Source organism: Protopterus annectens, chromosome 9.part0 (assembly GCF_019279795.1).
Source record: "Protopterus annectens isolate FY-2018-M chromosome 9.part0, PAN1.0, whole genome shotgun sequence".
Lineage (NCBI taxonomy): Eukaryota > Metazoa > Chordata > Ceratodontiformes > Protopteridae > Protopterus > Protopterus annectens.
The window spans coordinates 1293776982-1293800654 of record NC_056743.1 but is presented as its reverse complement, the minus strand read 5'-3'; the positions used below and the strand labels follow the sequence as shown (position 1 = coordinate 1293800654).

Below are 23673 nucleotides of genomic sequence, written 5' to 3'. Positions count from 1 at the left end.
ACCCTGTACCATGAGAAATGTTTATATGATTAGTTATGAACAGTCAATACAAGCTGATCAATGGAGACTGTGTCCCAGGTGAGGTAAATAAAGCCCTGGAGAAATATGGGGCATGGATTCTTTTGCATGACTGACCCAGTCTAAGGGATAAGAAGTGTTCAAATGACATCTCACTTTCTGTTATAAACTTGCTTCCTAAACTCAGACGGTGGCGGTGGAGAAGTGAGTAAGGTGCAAGCCCAAAGTCTACATTCCTGCCCTATTTGGAGTTAGGCCTGTGCTCTTATCAACCTGGCCCTTGGCATCAGGCTTCTAAGGAGGTTAGTAGTGCATTCAGTACTGTAGACAGTAACAGTTGTAAGCCCAGTATAGTAAATGGTAGCACAAACAAAAAAAATGAGACTTAAGGCAGTATCTGGTCATCTCTTGAGTGCTCCTTCGGGTATTAATATTGTGTGCTGCTACTGACAAATGACACCTGGAAATGTGGTTGGGAACAAAGCTCACAGTCCAACAAAAGCACTCCACATTCACACTAGTTTCCTTATGGGAATGGAGTCAGACAAAAGTTCCTCAGCAAGTCACCTCACCTCATTCAAATGATAGCCATCTAATGGGTCAGCTTCATGGAGTTCTTTTTTACGGGTCTAGTGGGCAAGGTGCCTTTTACGGATTCACTTGGAGTCACTGTATGTGTTACAAGGAACAGTGAATCTTACCAGAAAAATGTCACTGATACAAACCTGGATCATACTTTTACCACTTTTGGGCTGTTAGTGTTTTTTTAGAGTCAACAGAAAGAGAAGCTCAGTTCTTTTAGCAAAAATCCACTAGATCCTTGCCTTAGTTTGCTCAGATGGGTAGGTAACCACAAATGCACAGAGCTGTCCTGATGTGGCAAATGCATTACTAGTGCAACAATTCTGATATGATACCTTCTGCCAAAGTTGGAATAATGGACATTCACCATTAAGAAGATGGATTTCTGATTTAGGTTTAATATACTACTAAATCCACTTGCTTTCTACCTGAGAATATTGCAGTTTGAAAATAAAAAAGTATAAAGACCTAATTTCATATCAGTGTAGAGAGAGAGGATATAAATCGCCCACATCTGTGTTTAAAAATTCTGTCTGTAAAGGTATTATTGTTTGGAAAAGTCAGGGATGAATGTTTTTATGCCAAGGCCAATCATAACACAGAACCAGGGTTTATCCTTTTCCTAACTCTTTTATTTTCAATTTTATTTTGCTTAGATACAGAGTTCTTAAATCACTCTATAATAGGATTAACATGAGAAGAAAATGTAAAAACAAACAAAATGATGCTCTGAACAAACGATGTAATAATAATAGTAATAAAAATGTTGAAGGGTGTATTCTGCATATGTTGAGTAAATGTAGAGATCATCTGTGGTTGTAAAACATTAGCATAAGACTGCCATGATACAATTTGGGGATTGGAGTAAATTAAGGGTTATGCGGAGGAGATATTTCCCACCAGTAAGTCTGTTAAAAACTGCACTGCTGCCTTTGTCTTTTGACAACCATTAGAACCAATGTCAGTTCTTTAAATTGTACGAAGCTACAAAAGGCTTTTCAAAAAACAGAATCAGTATGACAGCGTATGGTAAAAATTGATTTCAGAGTGGTGTGAAACAATATGCTGTGTCAGGGAAAAGGAGAGAAGTGCATAAGCAGTAAACTAACATAATAAATACTAGATGTTGTGTCTTTTGGCTTTTCCCGGTTAAGGGTCGCCATAGCGGAACTCCGATGTACTTGAGAAAATAGATGAAAAAGTTAATGCATTCCCTCCAATGAAGCACTGGAATTTTGCCGTATAACTTCTAATGGGTGGTGTAAACTTTTTGATAGAATCAAATTGTTTCTTCACATTTTAAACAAGTGTTCACATCTCTGGAACCACAGAGATTACTAAAGAAGTGTAAAAATCAAACTGTTCAGCAAAAACTATTTTTATAGTGGTAGAATTCTTTAGTTTGTAGGTCTTAAATGGATTTTATAAGTCACAGCAAACATAGTAACTATTATGTTTGTAATATTTTGTGAACTTACAATATTTCTGCAACCCTTCGGGTTATACAAATACTGTCAGCAGAATTTTGTTTATCCATCTAAGAGCTTTCATATGAGGCTAAGCAGTTTTGTCTGTGCTATTTGATTATTAATATATTTAAAAAACCATGAAATTTATGCTAATATTAATAAATATATGAACATCAATTAATATCACTAACCTCATTAAACAGAGGTCATATATCAATACAGTTGTGTTTGCCATTGTCTAAGCTTTAAGATGAAACTTTTAGTACTTTGTAGCTAGCATAATTTTGGAATTAATGCAAATATGAACAAGCAATATTTGACTCCTAGAAGAGTCAGTAGGATGTAACTGCAGAAACACCTGGAGGTGTCAGTCAGCTGTAATGGGTTAAACAACATTGATAGACAAATCTTTGACTATCCACTGACTGAAAAAGAATAGAAGTAGGAAGGTAGCATGCAATCAAAGTTGTTTCTTACCACAGTAGCTGAGAAGCACAGGCAGGAAGATAAGACCGTGGGCTACTCCAAGCAGGGTGATGATCAGGTTCATGCGGAAAAAGAAAACCTGGATGAGCTGGGCTTTTGCAAAGGCAAGCACAATGATTCCTGGGAGATTTGTCATGGCAACACCAGCAAAGACCTACATTGGAGAAAAGAAATGAATACATACTTAAAACAATGAGATTTATGTTGCAGTTTATAGCAATAATAATTGTCACTACAATAGCCTCACCAAAAAGAAGAACCTAGACACTTCCAACAGAGTTTGAAAATGTTAGTAGGAAAATTTGTAAACACATTATATATGTTAGCTCTGCCCTTTATGGCCACAGTTCACTGTTTTTTGCCCATACACCAATACATTGCCATGTAACAATGAGGCCTAATCTGTGGTATGCCTGCAACTGCAGCTTATGGGAAGGGAGAGTGGAAGACCAGAACTCAAAAACTGCTGTTTAAGAAGTGAATCTTTAAGGAAGCTAAAATGGTTTTCGGGTAAGGGAGGACAGTCGGGCCTCTGAACAGGTAGTGTTTGTCTCAGTGATGTAGCAGCCAGAAAGTATAAAACAAAGAGTTGAGTTATGAGCAGTTAATGAGCTTTATCTTGTATTTATGGGTTTGCGTCCCTCATTTTCTATGTGTACACTATATAACTTCAGCCAGAATAGTGCTTCAGGCTCTCCTGAGAAAAGAAGAGTTTGTACCTAGTGGGCTTCCCTTGTTAAAAAAAAAAAACAAACTCTGTTGCAAACAACTAAACTGAACTTAGTAATGCACTGTAGGCTTTCTTACAAATTAAAATTCTGGAGCATTTCTCCCCGGGCCTCTGCTGAAAACAGGATCTGTGGAACCTAGAAGGACTTTCTCGGTCAACAAAATGTTAAAAAAATAAAAAAATCAAACCTAGTAGCACAGATTAGAACCCATCAATCATGCACATAGTTCAGGAATATTTTTACCAAGTCATTCTTTCTCTAGTGATGTGTACTGTATTTTGTACCCAATGTTGTCAACCCATGCAAGAGTGCACATCTGTCATATGGTTACCCAGCAGCTTTGGTATTAATTAAAACTATAGTGCAGACAGTACACAGAATAAATGCCCATCTTAGAGTTACCTCAAGAGCAACTCTATCATTTCTTCCTTTCTGTAGATTTACTACAACTCATTAGTATAGCATGAAAAGTAGTGGCCAACATCCTGGCATAAATATCCTTTCAACACATTTTTTGGGAGGGGGGTACAGGACTATATGAAGTTTTGCACTTGGCTACCTGGGGTTAAACTCTGCTGTCTGCCAGTCATTTAGAAATGTGTAACAGACTCTGGGGCATACAGGTTTAAGACAAGTGGGCAGCTCACAGTCCAGTGTTACTGATTTATGTAGTGCTTAGTGTGAGTTACCGATGTCTGACTAAGGAATCAGTGCTTAGTTTGAGATGCTGAAATCTGACTAAGGAAGCAGTGCTTAATGTGGGTTACTAAAATTATACTAAGGAAGCAGTACTTAATGTGGGGTACTGAAATTATACTAAGGAAGCAGTACTTAATGTGGGTTACTGAAATTATACTAAGGAAGCAGTACTTAATGTGGGGTACTGACATTATACTAAGGAAGCAGTACTTAATGTGGAGTACTGAACTGTGACTAAGGAAGCAGCGCTTAGTGTGGGTTACTACAATTTGACTAAGGAAGCAGAGTGTAAGGCATTTAGAATATCCCTTGTGGAAAAAAGAGGATATGAATTTTTGTCCGTGATCTGTCCCAGCCAAGGGAAAGTGTGATTCAGGATTAAAAATAGGAGCATAGAGTTGGTGACACAGGACTTGAACTCTGTGTGTGTTGCACTCTTGTGTATCAGGACAAGAGGATTGCACTAAATGGTGAAGAGGCATACTTGTATACATACTTCTAGAAACTGTTAGTTTCCAGAAAGATGAGTTGCCCAAATTCCTGCTCTGCCAGTTTCCAAAAAGATGAGTTGCCCAACTTCCTGCTCTGCCACCTGTGTGTATGCTTGGGGGTGGTGCAGGTTCATGTCAGTGTCTGCATCTCTAGCAGTTTTGAAAGAGGAATTAAAACAGGGAAATCTGACAGGTTCTGTGAGGTTTTGATCAGGCCATTCAGGACACTTAAAATGTGTATGGCAGTTAATCAGATGGCAAAGAAGTTAAGCATCTCATTCAAACAATGATGTCAGCCTACTTCGCGTAAACAAAGAACTGCTAAATGGGATCTTAAGCAGATTGTATGTTCTAGCCTGTCACATTTTGCCATATTACAATGTTTATTATGTGATTAGCTTTGTACAACATTTTTGGCATTTTTATACACAAAGTATTAAGAATATTAGACTAGATATGCAAAAAGAAGTCTCATCTGGCCTTTGGCAGCCTCCTCTTTCAGTACACCTGCATTACTCTGTGTGGCATTTTTTGGGACTGTGAGGATCATTTGGTAAGTGCATATTGTTAGCAGTGCCCACAAGGACAAAAAGAAGTATGAACACAGACTAGAGCGTATGTTGTGGCGTGGGGGGGTGCAGCATATCTCTTTGCTATGTTTAAGGGATACAGCAGACTTCAAAATCTAGGGCAGAATGTCCTGTGCTTCATTAAACTCAACAGGTGTGCAGTACTGCATACCCCTCCTGCTGTTTTAGTGCAGGCCAAAACTGTGGAGCTGATGTGAGACTGAACAGAAAGCATAAGTCAAGGAAACTAGGGAGAAACACTAGCTCAGTGACACGCGTAATCCTGGGGTGGCAGGACAGCTGATGGGACTTAAATTAAAAGTGTTCTGAAATGTTTTAAAGGCCACCTTGAGCTTAGAATGGTAAGTCCTTGCTGAGTTCTTAAACTGTATGTGATGTAAAGATGCAGGTGCTCAGTAGGAAGGGGGCTGTTGGTTTAATGATGTAGTCCCAATACTTTTCCTACTGTTCATGGAATACAACTGGGACAGGGGCAAGTGCCTGCCAATATAGTACAGTCTGCTGTCCCTAGCAAGTGAAAAGGATGTGACAGTGCTGCACCTGCACAGGCAGGTATAAAAAAAGGCTTTTGTATGCCATCTGTTTAAGTATTATTTTTCTTTTTGTTTTGTTTTTGTTTCTTACTCCTACTCTCTTTATTTACTCCTAAATCAGTAAAATATTTTTCACAAATAAACTTTAATATATTCAGCATATTAGACCATCTCCTGTACGCCACCTATTTGAAGCCTACTTCCTATGTTATCACCACTGACTACACCACATGTATATATGGTAAAAAAAAAATATGTATATACTTCTATTACTTTTATGGCAATTTTTAGTACGTCCTGTCATGACTTGCATATGCTTGTATAATTTTAGAATTTGATCTGCTATAACTGTATTTTATGTATTTGTTGATCTGTATTTGCCTTTTATGTTACTTTTGGAGCTTTTCTCCCTGGGCCTCTACTGAAAATGGACATGTATTCAGCTAGACTAGCCCGGTCAACAAATGTAAAATAAAACAAATAAATAAATAAAATAAAGTATCATATACCCCTTGTTTATACATCACATAGAGTTTATGCATCACTTACCGCACTGCCCATGTTAGCTGTTGCCTCTTTGGCCCTTTCAACTTTGTTGTCTTTGATGCTGAGAGCGAAGGAACGGGTCATGTGTGAAACAAATTCCACAGAAATTCCAACTGCCTGAAAAAAAAAATAAAGTAAAAAAAATATATATATATATATATATATATATATATATATATATATATATAATATTACACACACACACATACAGAAATTTTATATAACTTTTACCAAAACAGTAAGACATACTTGAATGTGGCTTTATGTTGATTCACTGAAGGCAGTTTAAAAAAAAAAAAAAAAACAGTTTGTGGAACTATCTTCAGCAAGCATTTAAAGACATTTTTGTGAGGGAGACTTCCCTGCACACTCCCATGTGGGGGAATACCCCCACCCCCATGGAATTATATATATATATATATATATATATATATATATACCAACTCCTAGGTCACACATCAGTGGAGAAAAAGGAAATCTTCACTGTCGACAAAAGTGGTTTTGACAAACTGCTTTTGTTTTGAGTTCACCAAAACTGCCTTCAACATGGCATGCTCCCACGAATGTTTACTTAGAGTTTTGTGTCACAAGTAATTACAAAATTAAATCAAAACTTGCAAGTCCACAACCACATAAAATGTGTAGCTTATAATAAATGCACCAATAAATGGTAATCATTTCTATGAATTTTATGAATGGGTATTTGAATATATATCATTAACTCTCTGACTTTAAGGTGCATGTAACATCACGCATAATTGACTTCCATTCAGTGATATATCAACCAGAGTTCCACTCACTGTAAGAAGTGCTACCAAGACCATGAAGCATAGTGAGGAATTTCCCTGTGGAGGGAAGCAAGGTGACAGAAGACAAATGAGGAAAATGGAGACAGACTTCTCAACTGCCTTATTTTGGAGGAATGTTCAGATTTTCACACCTGATTTACCCTTGCACATGATGTCTCTATTTTCAAGGCTTGATTTACCCCTTCACTCACTTTTCTGACTCCCCTCTCAATCACGTGATTTTGAAGCTGTCTGATGCTCAGAAAAACATACTACATGGCCAACATATTAGTGACAATAATTTAAATGAAGAGGACACACATCTTGCATCTGCCTTTTTCTGAAGCAAAAGTAAATGACCTTGTGTGGTATAATTTTTAATGCAGTTCATTAGTCTACAGATTTTACATAGTCTCTTTGATAATGTGCTTATATTTTTCCATCATTTTATACACACTATTTTTAAGCACGTTTCTGAAAAGTATCTCACAATCCTACTGGAAGTGGGTTGAGTTATTCAAATGTTATGCTAATTAGATGTCTAGATGTTTAGCTGGATGTTCCTATTTTCAAAGCTTGCAAGTTGAGAGGTATGCATGGAGGTAATGACAATGGTGACCAGACACGAGAGCTAGTGGGGAAATACTATACACCCAGGTGCATGGTATAAACAGGTGTGTTCAGATTGGCAAATGACAATTCAGTGTACGGATGATCAAAGACTATACATAAGTGAAGAACAGGTGATTGGCCTCAACACTTTTAAAGATAGAGGCATAAGACAGGGCAGAATATACTATGAAGTGGTTTAGATTCTTTAAAAAATTAGGAGAGAATAAATATAGGGTACTTCCTTATGACCAGCAGGGTCACATAGTTACCAAACTTCCTAAGAGTTTGAGTAAAAGGTCAAGAAGGGACATGAGAGTTGCAAGACAGTATAAGTATTGTCATTCTAGACAATTACTCTAGATCAGCATCTGAGAGGCAAAAGTTTTAATTTCTTTTAATACATCTCTTAGTACCTAATATGGTATCCAAAGAAATCAGTGTTGATGCCTTACTTTAACAATAAAATATCACTGTTCAAAATGTACTTTTTAAATAAATGAAATGTATTAGTAACGACCTGTAGTTAAGGTAAGTTTTGTCAGAGCTCTGGTGCAGTCACCCTTTTTTAAGTTAGCAATGAGTCATTATGCAGTAACCTAATAACTTGCACCTTTTAAAGAAAGAAACATTTTGATAGTGTACAGTCTTATGCTGTCATCATTGTAATGTCAACCTTTCTGGAGCCCTCTACAAGTTTGTGCTTGAGGCAGGTATGCCCCACTGTTCTTATAGCTGTTAGTTTTGTCATGCAGTAGCTAGTGTCGTAAAGTTCTAGAAAACTGGGCCTAAGAGAAATGGGGGATCCTCAATGAAAACCCAACTTTAGTCTTGCCAGCAAATATGCCATGCAGAGCAAACTCCCTGAATCTATACCTGAAAACATTTGGGAAAAATCAATAAAATAGTTTTTAGTTTTGACTTCCAGGATAGTTGCACACTGATCAACAGCTTAATTTCAGCTCTCACAGTTTGAAAAAAAGAAACTGAGAAATAGCTTGTAATTCTGCCTGCTTCAGTAAATTTTATGTAATGGCTAGTAAGTACACAGTCTATAATGCCAGCAAAGACATTTAGAAAACATGAAAGAAAACCAACTAGAAAAAGTGAAGAGAAAACACTGGAAAGAATCCTGTAGCTGTTCAGCAAAAAAGCAGTTTAAACTTCAGGTTTTGTACAAGAGATGACTTCTAGTAGTTCACAGGAAAAATAAATCGAGTGCACTCAGATGTGATAATGTTTGAAGGAGCTTACCAACTCAAATAATAAAAGAAGTCTTAATTAGTATTTCAGATGAACTGATAAAACTGTAAAAATCAGAAGTTGAAATGAAGAAAAGGCTGGCTGAAGTAGCTCTTAAGAAGTCTCACATTCAGCCAGCCTTCTCTTCATTTCAACCTCTCAAACAGAAGGGGACACTGATTCTCATTCTTCTGACAATAAAGCTCATAGACTTTGCCAATGAAACCTTTTCTAATATTCAACAGGAAAATGCTTGACAGACACAAAAAAGCACAGTAGTTGTCTAGAAGAATCAGGACTACCTTGAAATTTAACCAAAGTCTGGTATTGTGAGATGAAGATGAATAGTAAGAAGACCCACAACACTGGAATTAGTGAATAAATGTCAGATTATAAAGCATCAATCACATTAATAACTTTTGCAGGAAAAAAAGTGGATGAGAAAGACTGGACTTTTGACTTTGTTAAACTTGAACTGTAAAGCATATGCCCCACGTTGTCTTTACTGTTTAGAAGGATACTAAAGGAAAAAGTAACTAGGTAAAACCATTTTTGTTCTTAATAGTACTTGTATAAAACATTTCATGATATAAATAGCATGTTATATAGTAAGTCAGTTTTGTGTAGTATGTAGTAAGAGGTGTTTTAAATGTGGGGGTGGGGGAGTATTTTCACTGATTGCTGTATGTGCTAAAGATATTAAAGTAAACACGTACTTCTTTTTAGTTGTAAGAAATGCAAGTTTTACAATGTAATAGGAGAAGAAAGGCAGAACAAAAGCAAGTTTAAGTTAACAGGCAGTCACCTTGGGCTGCTAGGGTGGGTTGGGGTGGGATGTAAAAGTGCACTGATTATAAGTAGAGTTGAGATGCTTTCTCTTATTTTTGTAAATGTTATTGGCTGGATTAACGCCCTTGGCTTAATCTATAAGCAGCTGTTTTTGTAAGTAAGTAGGCTTGAAAAATAAAATAAAATGATGAAAGCCATGAGAAATGCTAAGTCTCCTGCATATGCAATTATCTTAGTTTTTTTTTTTCTTGCATTAGTAAATGTCCAGTGGGAGTCAAGAAGTCTGCAGCTAAAAGTAGTTGTACATCCTGTTTTGTGCTGAGGGAAGTTGACAAAAAAATACTTCATGCATCTACAGAGTTGTTTTTTTCTCTCTGTCATTGCTGACTTTGTTTCCATGGAGATGAGCCTTCTGCAGGGGCAAGCAATTCATCTTGAAAGTTTAGAAATTCTCTGCTGAGGGAAATGAAAAATTTTAATGTACAAAGGCAAGCAATTAAGTGAAAAATAAAGTTGGAAATTATTTTAAGTAAATGCTTCCGTAGCAGCCTTAATACTTTAATGCATTTAATAGAGCATTAGATAATTTAGTTTTAAAGATAGCCAGTGCATGTTTACTTAGGATAAAAGTTAATGTTTTCTAAAAGCATAGAAGCTGTTTTTCACAACTAGGATGGGAAAAGGGATAAGAAAAAAATCTACCAATCAGTGTACATGGAAGCACAGGCTGTAACTTGCACTTTAGCATGACTAAACTTAATTTTACGTTAGGTAATGACTGTTGCTATAGCTGTGGAATTGTTCCTATCTTGAGGGATACATTTCAATACCTTTAAATTGTGCATTTCCCTTGGCAGACCCTGATTGTTAAATCTGGTGGATTTCTTTGAAAATGTGACCAAGGCCATTGATGAGGGCAAGACTTGTGCATGCAGCATACCTCGACCTGGCAAAGGCTTTTGACATAATCCCATATTCAGGCATTACTGATAAACTTAGCAAACTGAATATAAAGCCCTCCATTCTAAAATCGGTTGCCAAATGGCTTACAAATTGGACACACTATCAAAGTGGGTGACTCCATATCAACCAGCAGACCTGTTACCAGTGGGTTGCCACAGGGGTCAGTGCTGGGCCCCCTACAATTTGGTATATACTTCAGAAGTTCAGATCAAAACTAAGGGGCTGTGGCTGACCAAGTTTTTAGACAACTGAAAACTAGGTGCAATCATTGAATCCCCAAATGATGCCAGTATACTCCAGGAGGGTCTCATGCTGACCAATGACTGGTGTATTAGTCACTGTCTCAAACATAATGTGAAAAAATGCATTAACATTCCCTTCAGCACAATGTCCCCTCACACTGTCAAATCAGCAAGAATACCCTAAGTACCCATGAAGTGGTAAGGGACCTGGGATCACAAGTTGGACTGTGAGCTTAACTTTGACCCTCGTGTCTACAGTAGTAATGAAAGCTTTCTATGTAGCACACTTGATTAGTAAAGGCATCACCTTGAGAGCAAAAAAGTTACAACCCCCTATACTTGCCACTTATCTGGCCCATAATTAAGTATAGCACTCTGTTTGTCATGTACCATACTAAGCACCTGCAGCATTTAGAGAGATCTCAGAGGTTTCTAACAAAGAAGATCAAGGGGCTCCAGCACATGCCTGTCACTATACTCCATATCATATAGACTTCTTGGGGGAGACTTGTGCCTGACCTACATAGCAATCTGAAACCCAGACCTAATGAACTTGTTGCATATCCATAAATCAAATGGGACTAGGGCTACCTGTCCCAGGGACCTAAATATGGCCTGCGACTTAAATAGGACATGCTGGGGGAACACCTCTATGACACTGAACCTGGATAAGTGGATAGGACACCATAAATTCTTACCAGGCGTAGATCCCACAACCCTACTGGACACAGGCAGTCATCACTAAATGCAATCTTGAGTATTGACTAGCATATTTATGGTATATTGTGATGAAATGGCTAGGCTTAAAATGACCTCCGGGTTGATAGCCTACTAATCTCATGATCATATGATCATTTTTATGGTGTGCATAGTTTGGTCTGTTTGTTATAAGTTAATAGATTATGTGGTGTTCTGAAAACATACTTGGGTTTTGTTTGAGGGTTTTGACTAAAAAAAAAAAAGTCTTGAAAAATGTGATATAGGTTCAAATAGAGTACAAGAAATCTGTATAAAACATCAACCTGCCAAACATTAGTGTGTATGTAACACAAAAGTTTAAAATACAATTTCAAAAAACCTGTCATGTATGCTAGTTGGGATCATACCTCTCAACTGTACAGATTTTTGCATAATGTCCAGATTTTTATCTCATATTTTTCGTCTCTACATCATAAAATCTGGTTTTCTCAAAAATTACTGAGGATTTAAGTCATTAAATAATGCTGGACCTTTGAGTTTCAGACTTCATACCCTTCAGGAAATACATGCTAACACAAACCCTGTTATTCTAGCAACTTTATAAGTTTATATGAGCAATATTTAAAATATGTCCCTATTTTTGGGCCTTTGTCCCCCCCCCCCCATTATTTTTGGCTCTGTTCAGATTTCTTTCACTTACAGCTTGTGAGCTATGGCTGGGATCAATAACCTCATCATAATGGCTACACTATCTGTATTATCGTGAAAAGTAAATAGTCTTACAGGTATAGACAAAAAGGAAAGTGTAATGAATTATATTAAGAAAAGCAATATGCAGATTGCAATACTGCAGGAAACATTTGAAAAGAAATGAGCAAGTGAATTTGATTAAATATTTCAGGACAGATACTCAGCAGAATATCAGGGGCAAAGGAAAATGGGAGTAATTATAGTAATTGCTAGAGAAACCCTAATATTGACAGAAAAGGGAAAAAAGATAATGATAGATTTGTGGTAGTAGTGGCTATTGGCAATGGAAGAGAATTACACTGGCAAGTATTTATATTCCACCAGAAACTGCTATTATGGGGCTTAAGAGATTTTAGGGATAAATAACTTTTCAGCAGGGACTACTACCTATAGGTGGGGACTGGAACTTGCAACAGCGAGGATGGATCTGGGGACCAAAATGGGAAAATATAACAAAAGAGGGGAGATTTCTGAAGAAATTTATGAAAATATTTGGTATGGAAATCATGACTTCAGTAGTAGGAACTCTGAGGGAATTTACGTATTCTCTACTGTATAATAATTGGGCTAGACTAGATAGAAATTATATTTCATATGAATCTGTGCATTTAATAAATAGCTCTGACACAAATCCAATAACTATTTCAGATCATGCACCAGTAAAAACAGATAAAATTGGTGGGGAAGTAAAATTGAGACACTGGTGTTTTCCCACCTATGTGTGAAAAAGCGAGAATTTAAGGAATGGGTAGTGGAAATTATTCAAGAAGTATTAGGGAAGATAGAAATTTCTTCAGATGTTATTGCTAGTGAGTGGAATAAAATGAACATGGAGTCTAAAATAGGGTAGAAATAAAAGCTATATTGATAAGAAGTGATACAATTTGTTCAGATGGGTTGGCAAAGGCCAAAATACAGCAGAGGAAGGGGTATCTTGGAGAACAAGAAGAGTCACAACTGCAAAAGGTTAAAGAGAAAATAAGAGTATCTGGATAATATGCCTGAGTTAGTTAAGCAACTATTTTTTGATAACTCCAGAGCACAAAAACATTTAGCGCAACAACTTAGGCAACAGAAAGTGGAAAGGGTTATCACCAAACTTAGGGAACCTAGTACAAGAAAAATAATTAGATATCCTGTAGAAATATTTTATGAAAATTAGTATAAAACAGAAATATGTAAATCAAGAAAGAGCACACACATAAATATTTATGTTTAATTATTCCAAGGTTAGAGGTTAACGAGGTTCTACAATTAACAGCCAAAACAGGAGATAAGATAAAAACACTGATGTATAATCAATCTGCAGGCAAATCTCCAGGAATAGATGGAGGTATTCCTGTTGAAGCTTGTAAGTTAGGAGGGAAGACAGTGCTAAAGATCTGTAAGGTTTTGTTCAACAGTATTTTAAAAGGACAAAAAGCACAAACATCTTGCAAGAAAGCTGTGGTGGCTGTAATAAGTAAAGACCCATCAGCCACAGCTTCATATAGACTCATTTCAATTTTAAACCATGATTATAAAGTGTTTATGTCTATACTAACTAAAAAAATAGCAAAGCTGTTGCCATAATTGATAGATATGGATCAGTGTGGTTGTGTATGTGTGTGGGCAAACATCTGACAACATTAGTAGAACAATGACAATCCAGAGGGGAGGTGAAAATCAGATGATACTGCTGCTGCTAATGGGTCTTTATGCAGAAAAAGCATTCAACAGAGTAAACTGGTATTTTATGGGTAGGGCAAAGGAATTATGTGCATTCCTTAATACAATAATAAGGTTAATTAGGAAGATTTATGAAGTACCTAAGGCAAAAATTAAGTGGGAAGATTACTGTCTGATAAGTTGTGTCTGGTAGAGGGACCAGGCAGGAGTGTCCTCTTTCCCCTTTATTTGTGTTATATTTAGAGCAATTGGTAAAGAAAATAAGGAACTCAAAAATTCAAGGATATAATTGTTATGGTATGGTAATCGAGAAAACTTAGATATACTTGCAGAGGATACTATTTTGTACCTGATACATCCATGACATATTAGTGTTGTGGAACATTTTGAGACTGTTTCTATTCTTTTCAGGATATAAAATTAATAAAGATAAAACAAAGGTTGTAGCTATAAATTGCCTACCAACACATGAATTTGTTCAGTACCCATATTTATGGGGACACAACAAGATTAAGTGTTTAGGAGTATTGATTAAAAAGGCTTCTGGTCTGGCAGCTAAGGATATGTGGGAAAAGACTAAAAAGATAATATAAAACTGAGAAACTGGAAACTCTTGTTTATAGATTTGGATACTAAGATACAAGCAGTGAAATGTTTTCAGTCCTTTGTATACAAATTAGGCATATTTGTATCGACTGGAGGAGAAGTTGTGGACAATAATAAAGAGTTGAAGGAATTTATCTGGAAGGGGAAAAGGGCAAGAGTTAAGCTGGATAAGTTCGTTTAGGATGACATGATTTGAAGGGATATTTTACAGCTACACAGTTGAGGTTCATACACATAACACAAGCAGAAGGTTATAATTAAAGTGGAAAGGGATGATAATGAATTGAGGGGTGGGATTCAAGAAATAAGGAGAGAGTGGGATTTTGGATGTAGATGCTTAAAGAGAATAATAATAGCCACACTGAATATTATATTCACAAAGTAGTAGAAAATATTCTAAGAGCTAAACCAACATGAGAATAGAAAAAGGGGATTTTGCTGACAGGATTACTGCAAGTAGGGATGCAGAGAGTAAGCAAGAGAGGGCTGTACTTTACTGGAGAAAACTGGCCAAGGAACCCAAGTATTGCGATTTAATACATGGAGAGGAAAAGGTAACTGAATGGGAAGAGGGCAAGAAGACATTTGATCTGCAGACTAGACTGTATTTCCTACCAGAGATTGATATTAATCTATAGGCACAGAGAAGGGAATAGGGGGATTCTAAGTAAAATACCTGATCTGGTAGAGTTTTTAGGTGAATCTGGAACAAAAGCTGCTGTTAAAAAGGGGGTAATTAGAAGGGCATATAAGACATTGCACAATAACCATAAGAATCAATTAGAGGAGGTTAGAAAAGTTTGGGAAGACAGATTGGATAAGCAAGTTACAAGGGAACACTGTGATGACATATGTATGGGTCCCAAGTATGCAGTAAAGTCTAGAAGGTTTAGGATTTTTGCTGGGATTTTTCCTCAGGTAGCTGTCAAATGTTGGAGGTGTAATGGGGAAGAAAGAGGTAACTGGGAACACATATTTTGGGAGTGTAATGAGTTGGCAGATTTTTAAAATTCCAGACAGTGTACTCTGTCAGAAATATTGGATGATCAGATGGGGTAATGAGCTGGGACACAGAATCTGAATTTTCTGGACATAGGGTCTTGTTGAGTTTAATTCTGGTGGCTGTCAAAAATGCAGTTACTATAAAATGGAATTCAAAGTCCAAACCAATTGTATTTGGAGTACTGAATGTTGTAACAGAGATAAAAGAACTGGGAGTAGTATCTTTAGAAAAAGAAAGGAACAAATTATATCAAATTAAATAGAAATTATGGGAAAATGCATGTATTATAATGTTCAGGAGGAGGAGAGAGGTTTGAGAAGTCAAGAATTGAGAGGTTTATGTAATGTTGGACTGATAGTTATAAAAACGAACATATGTGATGTATAATGTTTTTAACTGGAAACATGTTAATATGGTATGTTTACTTTTTTATTAATGTATATTTTCCTATCTCTTAAGTGATAATTTAATAAAGATGTTCAATAAGCAGTTTTTAGTTTTTTTGCATCTCCCTATGTGGGGGACTTCATCCCCACCACCCCTCTTACATAGTTGCACAACATCAGGGAAAACAGAAAACACCCATTATGTATGAAATATATCTTGTGCAATTGCAATCTTGCAACAGAGCCAAAACAATATAAAACCATTCTGTGAGGTACAGCTTCAGGTTCTGTGTTTACAGAAAATCTACCTTCAAACAGATGTAGCTCTCCCAAGGATAGATGGTGTACATTGTTAGTAGGTAAAACTTAAAGGGCAATTCATTCCAAGAAATGGGCCTTTCACGTTATATCTGAAGCTAACAATGTAATTGGATATCATGCCTGTATTCATCATGGGCATATACATGTGAGCTGGAGATGCCCAGGGTAAAATGTGTCCCTTCATGTGTTTTGTATTTTTCTAACTAATCATCTGAAAGAACTTGAAAATGTACAATGATTCCATACTAGAAATTTCATAGGTTGGAAAAACCTATTCAGAAAGATTTAAGCAATGCTGTCAATATATTGTTTCTCCTAGGTGACTTGTATCTAATGTGTAAGGTATCATCTTATTCAATTTTATTTGTAACTTTGTTACTGGACAAGCTAATACCAGACTGGGAAAACTAATACTAAACATAAATAGAAAAAAATGTTGTGTATTTCTCTGCCTTCCAAGTTTCTTAAAGACCAGAAGTCGCAAGCTTAACAGTCAGACATAAGCAAATATCCATATACTGCAACCTGACATAGAGACACTGAGCCTGGAAACAGAGTAATAGAGACACTGAGCCTGGAAACAGAGGAATAGCTGTATCCAAATGTGTATATTTTTCTTCCACTTTGCTCCTGCTGATTATCAGTCCCCCCTCTTGGCATTTTTTTAATTCTTCTTCCTTAGACCCAACCTCCCCTATGCCCACTTCAGCAACAACTCATTGGTGAAGCATACAATGGGCATCAGTGCTGCCCTGCCTCTCATTTTCTGAAGGGGTTAATGTCAGGAGGCTGTCTCTGCCCACCCACAGGATGCACAGTATGGTTATTTCCCTTCAGTGTCCTCGAGGGAGCTCTGAGAACACACATGTACCTCTGGGCACCTTCACTCATTCCTGCCAGGATAGGCCACACCCATCCTCCCTGCTTGCACTGCCAGGTGTCTGAGTTACTAACTGGAGTTGCATCACCTGGGCTCTGCTCAGGGCTTTATCACTCTCCATCACTGCACCAGACTAATTTTGTCCACATAGTTAAAGGGCAACATGCCTGACAAAAAAGTTGGGGTAAATGAGAGAGAGAGAAATGTAATTAGGAGATGTATATCTAGGAGCTTTTGGGAGGGATGCAGGCCCATATATATGTATATATATATATATATATATATATATATATATATATATATAGAGAGAGAGAGAGAGAGAGGGAGGGTACATGCAGAATGATCTTGGGAGTTTAGAGATTGCACAATACAAAAGAAGCTTTTCACTAGCTTTGATTTTCCAAGCCAGGCAGTAAAAGGTTTAGAAGGGCAGGTTGATGCATATTGAGAAATACTTATGAAAAGTGATTTCCTCTAGAAAATAAAGAATTCTGACATTCTTGAATGGCAAGCGTTTCCTGTAATTTTTCTGTTACAGAATTTAAAGAGGTGGGTGAGCCAGGACTGTGAAAGGGAGATACTGGTGGAAGCAGCAGTGACTGCAGATGACAGCAAGGAGTGCTCGGCACAGAAGGGAGATAAGGGTGAAGAACAAACAAGTGCAGCATTGAGACAGAGATTGAAAGTGCTGTAACTGGAAACCATCATGGATAGTGAAGAGGAAATACTGAAAAACGGGCAAGACAATGACATTAGGCACGATTAAACTGTGATGCCAGTTAAACTGTAATTCCCAAGCAGCAGCATTGGTTAGTGTTTAAGGTAACACCAGCAGTAAACTGGTGATAGTGATGCAAAACACCAGCAAATCCAAGATGTTAGGCAGTCACAGTAAATGCTTGTAATTTGTGCACTATATTGCTGAACATGTGTGGAGAGTATAATAAATTGTGGCGTTCCAATTTGGAAACTCTATCGTTGCATGTGAAAGTTTTCCAATATGGCACAGACTGTGAAACAACTCTCATAAGGAACCACAACCTAAGACCTACTGTGAATCCCAGTGACCTTATATTTAGATAGATAGTATGGGAATCAAACCCACTTAGGCATTATACTGGGATCCTCACATGTCAGCAAAGCAGTTTTGTATGGTAGCAGTTGTTAAAACTGTGATTTAGGAAACTGTAGTAGATGGCTACCAGGTACACTAACTGTGTGACAGTGATGAAAGATAAAATATAAAACATTAAGTAAAAACAGTAAACCTGTGGCTTCAAGTGATACCATATGTCATTTAACTTCACATAGCATCATGCACCAGTAAGAGCTGAAACTCAGTGATAAGAAACAGTGTTATAGTTGCCTACCCACCAGACATACCCATCAAGCTCTTAGCTTAAGAATAAATGACAAAGTGTGAGGCAACAAAGGCTCAAAATCAGAGACAAATTTTAAATATTTCACTTCTATATTTAAAAAGCTGCTCGCATAGTAGGTTTTCCATGCATTTTCTGAAGGATCTGAATTCTGAAACATTAATACCTGTTATTATTTACTGACTGCAGTCCTTCAACATTTGCCTGAAAATCACAAATTTCATGAAGAACAGACCAACACTATGAAGAAAAAATAAGGGAGAGTTGAGATGTATGTCACAAGACAATTCCTAGTGGCAGCAGTCACCATCATACTATTCTTTGATGCTTACTTTGTAATCTATGTATATATTTTTTTGTCTTTGTTTATCTCTCTGTTATTGGATATTACCTTCTACCTACTAAATGACATTACTATTTTTGCTCTTGCCAACACAGCCAATGTACTGTAACTTACTTGACTAATTACTATATATTGTATTCTTTGTCACTGCTAGTGCTTGGAGCTTTTCTCCCCGGGCCTCTACTGAAAAGGGACATATATCCAGTTAGACTAGCCCGGTCAACAAATGTAAAATAAATAAATAATAATAAATAATTTGTCCATCATGTGCAGCATCTGTAAGGCTGTGACTCTAAAGTGACATCAAGCACCACCAGCTATGTAACTCTTCACCAGGAAAGTAATGACATGTGACATCGGGTGCCTTTATGTTTCTGTGACACTACGCTGTTAAAGCTTTTGCTACACTGAAAAATGGCACTGTAAGGGACACCATAAAGAATGTGCAAACCTATGTACTGGCACCAGTAAAGCTGTGGCTCTAAGCAACAAAGGCACCAGCAAGACTGTAACTCTGGATGAATGCAGAGGAAACTGAGTGGTACCAGGTGGCATTAAGCATGTACCTCTGTATGCCAAGGAGAAGCAAATAATTGATGTTATACAAAGTTAATTTTTTACCTGTTAATAATGTAGGCAATGATAAAGACGTAACTCTTGACAGACACAAAGCTGTAACTCTACCTAGCATTAGGCATCCGTTTGCAGGCTGCTATACAATTAAATAATCATAAATAACTGCAGGAGCAGTAAAGCTGTAACTGTGTGATGCAAGGCACTCACAATACTGTGCTTCTGCTGGAGGACATTACTAAAGCTACACGCCTGTGAAGCTGTGACTCAGTCATCAGCAATGAAACTTGGCAGGGGAATTAATTAGGATGGAGCTATTCAAGTACAATTACTTTAGACATCATGCTGCTACTTGCTCTGTATGAAATTAGAATAAGAAGGTATAGCTATACTATTAGGCTGCAAAATGAATATGGCATTGTTAGACGAATGGGCATTTGACAGAACTAACCATGTTAGGCTGCCACCTGAATAAGGCTTTTGTTAGAAGCAACAGTTAAGCTGCAATATGAATGAGAAATTATCAAGTTAATGAAATTGTTTAAAGTGTATTTTGAAGAAAGATTATTAGGTATATGGCTATATAAGCAGAGCTAAGGGAAGAATAGCTGTTTTCTGTTTATTAAGCATATTTGTCAGGATGAGTGGGATGTGTAAGTCACTTTTTTGTATAACTCCAGTTAAAAAGTTTGCAGAAAGGTTCTGGAATGGTTGAGGGCTTTGAACTAAATGGAAAAAGGAAGTTAATAGGGAGTTAGCTGTCATCCGGATGTGGGAAAGGAATTCTTCTGGATGTGGGATTAAAAGGGACAGCTGTTGTGAAATGGAGAATAAAACTTTATTGGGTTTGAAAGAAATTGTATTTTGTACCTTCTAGATGGAGGAAGGTTTTTATTGGCATTACTGGAAAAAGCAGATGTTAGAAAAAAATTGGAGAATACTCCAAACATAACTCTGCCCTAAATTAATAGTAAATTGCTGACTGTTGTACTTTTTATGTATAAAAGTCTACATGGGTTGTTATGATATAGATTTGGATTCTCAAGAAGTTGCTATATCCTGTTTGAAATAAATCTGCTGCAATATGCTTTTGGTCTCCAGTAGAATTATTTAACATTTGAATTTTAAAAACTGTACACCTTAGTCACTCACTTAGGACTATAACTGCAAGCAGCCTCAAGTGAAACTGCGATAACCTATTGTCTCTTGGGGAAGGTCGTGTAACAGTAACTATCAAAAAGTTCAGCCTGCTGTAAAGCCCTGCAGCAAGTAACAAACATTGGAAAGATAGTTACCGTGACAAGGTTGATGAGTGCAACTGCATTGTAGTCAATGTCCCAGAGTGTCATTACCCCAACAGTATCCACTACGATCATGATGATGGTCAGCAGGTTGAGTAATCCAGAGCGTAAGTCCATTCCCAGTAGGATACAGCAAACCACAAAGGTAGGGATGAGGCAAAGTCCGATGTTAAATAAGCCCTCCTCCACAATTGTCAGGTACTGTTCATAGTACACATAGGTGATCCTGAAACACATAAACCATCAGCCATTTTTTCAACCATCTACTTGTTTGAAGTAAGAGAATTTAAAAGACAGTAAGACTGTTGAAATGCAGGCATGTAAGCATTTGCAGTCATATTATCATTTTGGTAATTTCTTTTTCAACTCTATTTTTGCCAGAATATTTTTCAGCCTCTGAGCATTAAAATCCTTGCATTGGTCTGTAGATGTCAGAAAGAATTGCATCTTGTTATTTTTCAAAACAGGAGGCCTTCATCTACATTATCACAAGGAATTAATGATACCCAATCTTTATTTAGGTTAGTTCAGTTATTTAATAATACCTGTACCCTAAAACAGGTCAGCCGTAATGAAGTAAATCAGCTAATCTGAGAAGAACAAGGCTAAATCTGAGATCGTATCAAATCAAAAAGCTAACAGCAATCTGTAGACTGATTTACATATTTATATTCATAAATTGTTCCTTGTGTAGTTAATTCTAACAACATGAATCTACAAAACTACAAATGTTAAATTTTTTATTTTTTAAATTAATTAATGTCTGCTACTTTTCATTTGTTGTGTTGCAGGAAGCTATTTTTTGCGGACTCTTTCAGTCACAACTCAGAATTACAGCTACATAAGAATCACAAGATATTTAGCATGGAATAACATTACATATAGTAGTACCAGTATATCTGATATAATTATTGTACATAAATATTTTATATAATTATTACATTATAGTTCTGACAACAGTGCTGACATAATTTTGGCCTATCAATTTATATATATATATATATATATATATATATATATATATATATATATATATATGGGTCTACTGCTTTTGGTCGAATTACATTTGGTCGAAAATGATTTATGGCAACCCACTTCACTGAAAGCTCATTTGGTCGTAAATGGAATATAGCCCCTGCCCCACTGCAGTGCGACCATGGAGTGAGAATATAAAGTTAGTTGTGTGTGTGTGTGGGTGGCATAGCCCCCCACATTTTGCAACTAGTTTTTACTGACATGTTTCAATGTATTGGAAATGTTTACACAAGTATATAATAGTGAATACACTGCAGTTATGTGGGGGGCTGTGCCCCCCCACCCCCTAACTTTATATTCTTACTCCAGGGTCGCACTGCAGTGGGGCAGGGGCTATATTCCATTTTCGACCAAATGGGTTTTCAGTGAAATATGTTTTCGGTGAACTGAACTGCCTGAAATCATTTTCGACCAAATGTAATTCAACCAAAAGCAGTAGACCCATATATATATATATATATATATATATATATATATATATATATAATCACTCAAAAATCTTTATAGTAATTGTTTTGTTTTATTTTATTTTGGGTTTGTCCCTCTGGGCTAGTGGCGTATTATCAGAGGAGACAAGAGATGGTATTTCTACTACTAGGGGAAATTAGGCCAGAGCATTTGGGAGCTTTCCCTCTTCTTTTCGATAAGTGCTGTTGGATCTTTTCCATCTACCTGCGCTACCACCATCTCAAGCAGATGGGACATGGGCTTCACATCTCATCTGAAGAATGGTGCACTTAGGAATTCAGCAACCCCCTAATATTGCACAATCCAGTCTCCTGGAGTGGAAATAAAACCCACAGCCTTTTGGACTTCCAGCACTAAACTACCAGTTGTGCCATTGACAATGCTTTGAGAAACATAATTTCAGGCGATTTACTGGAAACAATAGGTGATGCACCATATTGAACAGATGCACCTGAATGTGGGTTTTGCAATGCTAGCATAGTGGATAGTGACAGTACTATACTACTCAGAGTTGCAAAGAAGCTGCCCAATATTTTAAGTTTCAAACAGGGAAAGGTTTGCATGCTGTCTCAGCTTTAATCCTAAGGATTGCTAATATGAGATGGCTGGAAAACTTGAAGTTTGTAATGAATTCCGTCTGTCTGAACTTACACTTTTAAGTTAGATGATGTTTTAACACTAAGACTACAAGGAACTTGTGATCACATTCCACTAGTCTGGTGCTGTCAGCCTGTCAAATTTAATGCAGAGGTTTAAGACTGTTGGCTTCATCCTATAGTTCTAGGACTGATTTCTTCGGTCTTCATTTGCTAACACTCTGTCAGCAATTTGCTTAACCAGATCATGCTTCCAGACCTCAGCTGAAAATGGTCCCCAACATAGCTGGACGCCACAGTGCATGTCTGTTCTTATGTGTCTGCACAGAGATATAAGTATATTTACAGTGCTGCGTGTTTGTTAGCGCATGCATACTGCCAGGGATAGTTAAACATTTATACTGCTGTTCACTTATCCATATGTTTTGATGAATAAATAGGTGACGTATACATGATTATGGTGAAATGCACATACATTATGTAACTATGCATATTTATTTATGGTGATATAATGTCATGATACTATATGAAGGGGCAAGTGTGCAAAATGCCCACTTGTTTGAAACTAGTTGTTGAAATGAACCTTCACTGAACTGGGGAAACCATCTTCTTCTAAAGGAGCTGCAGTATCAAAGTTGATTTTTTAAGTACATCAATATAGCTGTTGAAACCCCCTTGCACTGGACCTCACAGAAAAGACAACTTTAAAAGTTTTAAAGTCCATTTGGGCTTTTGTATGAAATGGTATGCACACTAGTGTGATTCTCACTAGGACACTAGATACTAGTTTAACACATTTACAAAGACAGATGCAGAGAGTGGTGCAAATGTATGATTGTTTTGTTTTATAGGAACATAGGAAGTTACTAGGTTAATGGTCATAGGGC

The 23673-nt window shown here is 37.0% G+C and overlaps 1 protein-coding gene across 1 annotated transcript in view; it reads right to left on the bottom strand.

The window, feature by feature from the left end:
• NPC1L1 (NPC1 like intracellular cholesterol transporter 1) overlaps positions 1-23673 on the bottom strand; it is a 243697-nt gene that overhangs the window by 47364 nt on the left and 172660 nt on the right. The window contains exons 18-20 of the mRNA XM_044082234.1: positions 20682-20913; positions 6149-6262; positions 2547-2709 (exon numbers count right to left, since the gene is read on the bottom strand). Coding sequence (XP_043938169.1) covers positions 2547-2709; positions 6149-6262; positions 20682-20913 — 509 coding nt within the window. The remainder of the gene's footprint in view (positions 1-2546; positions 2710-6148; positions 6263-20681; positions 20914-23673) is intronic.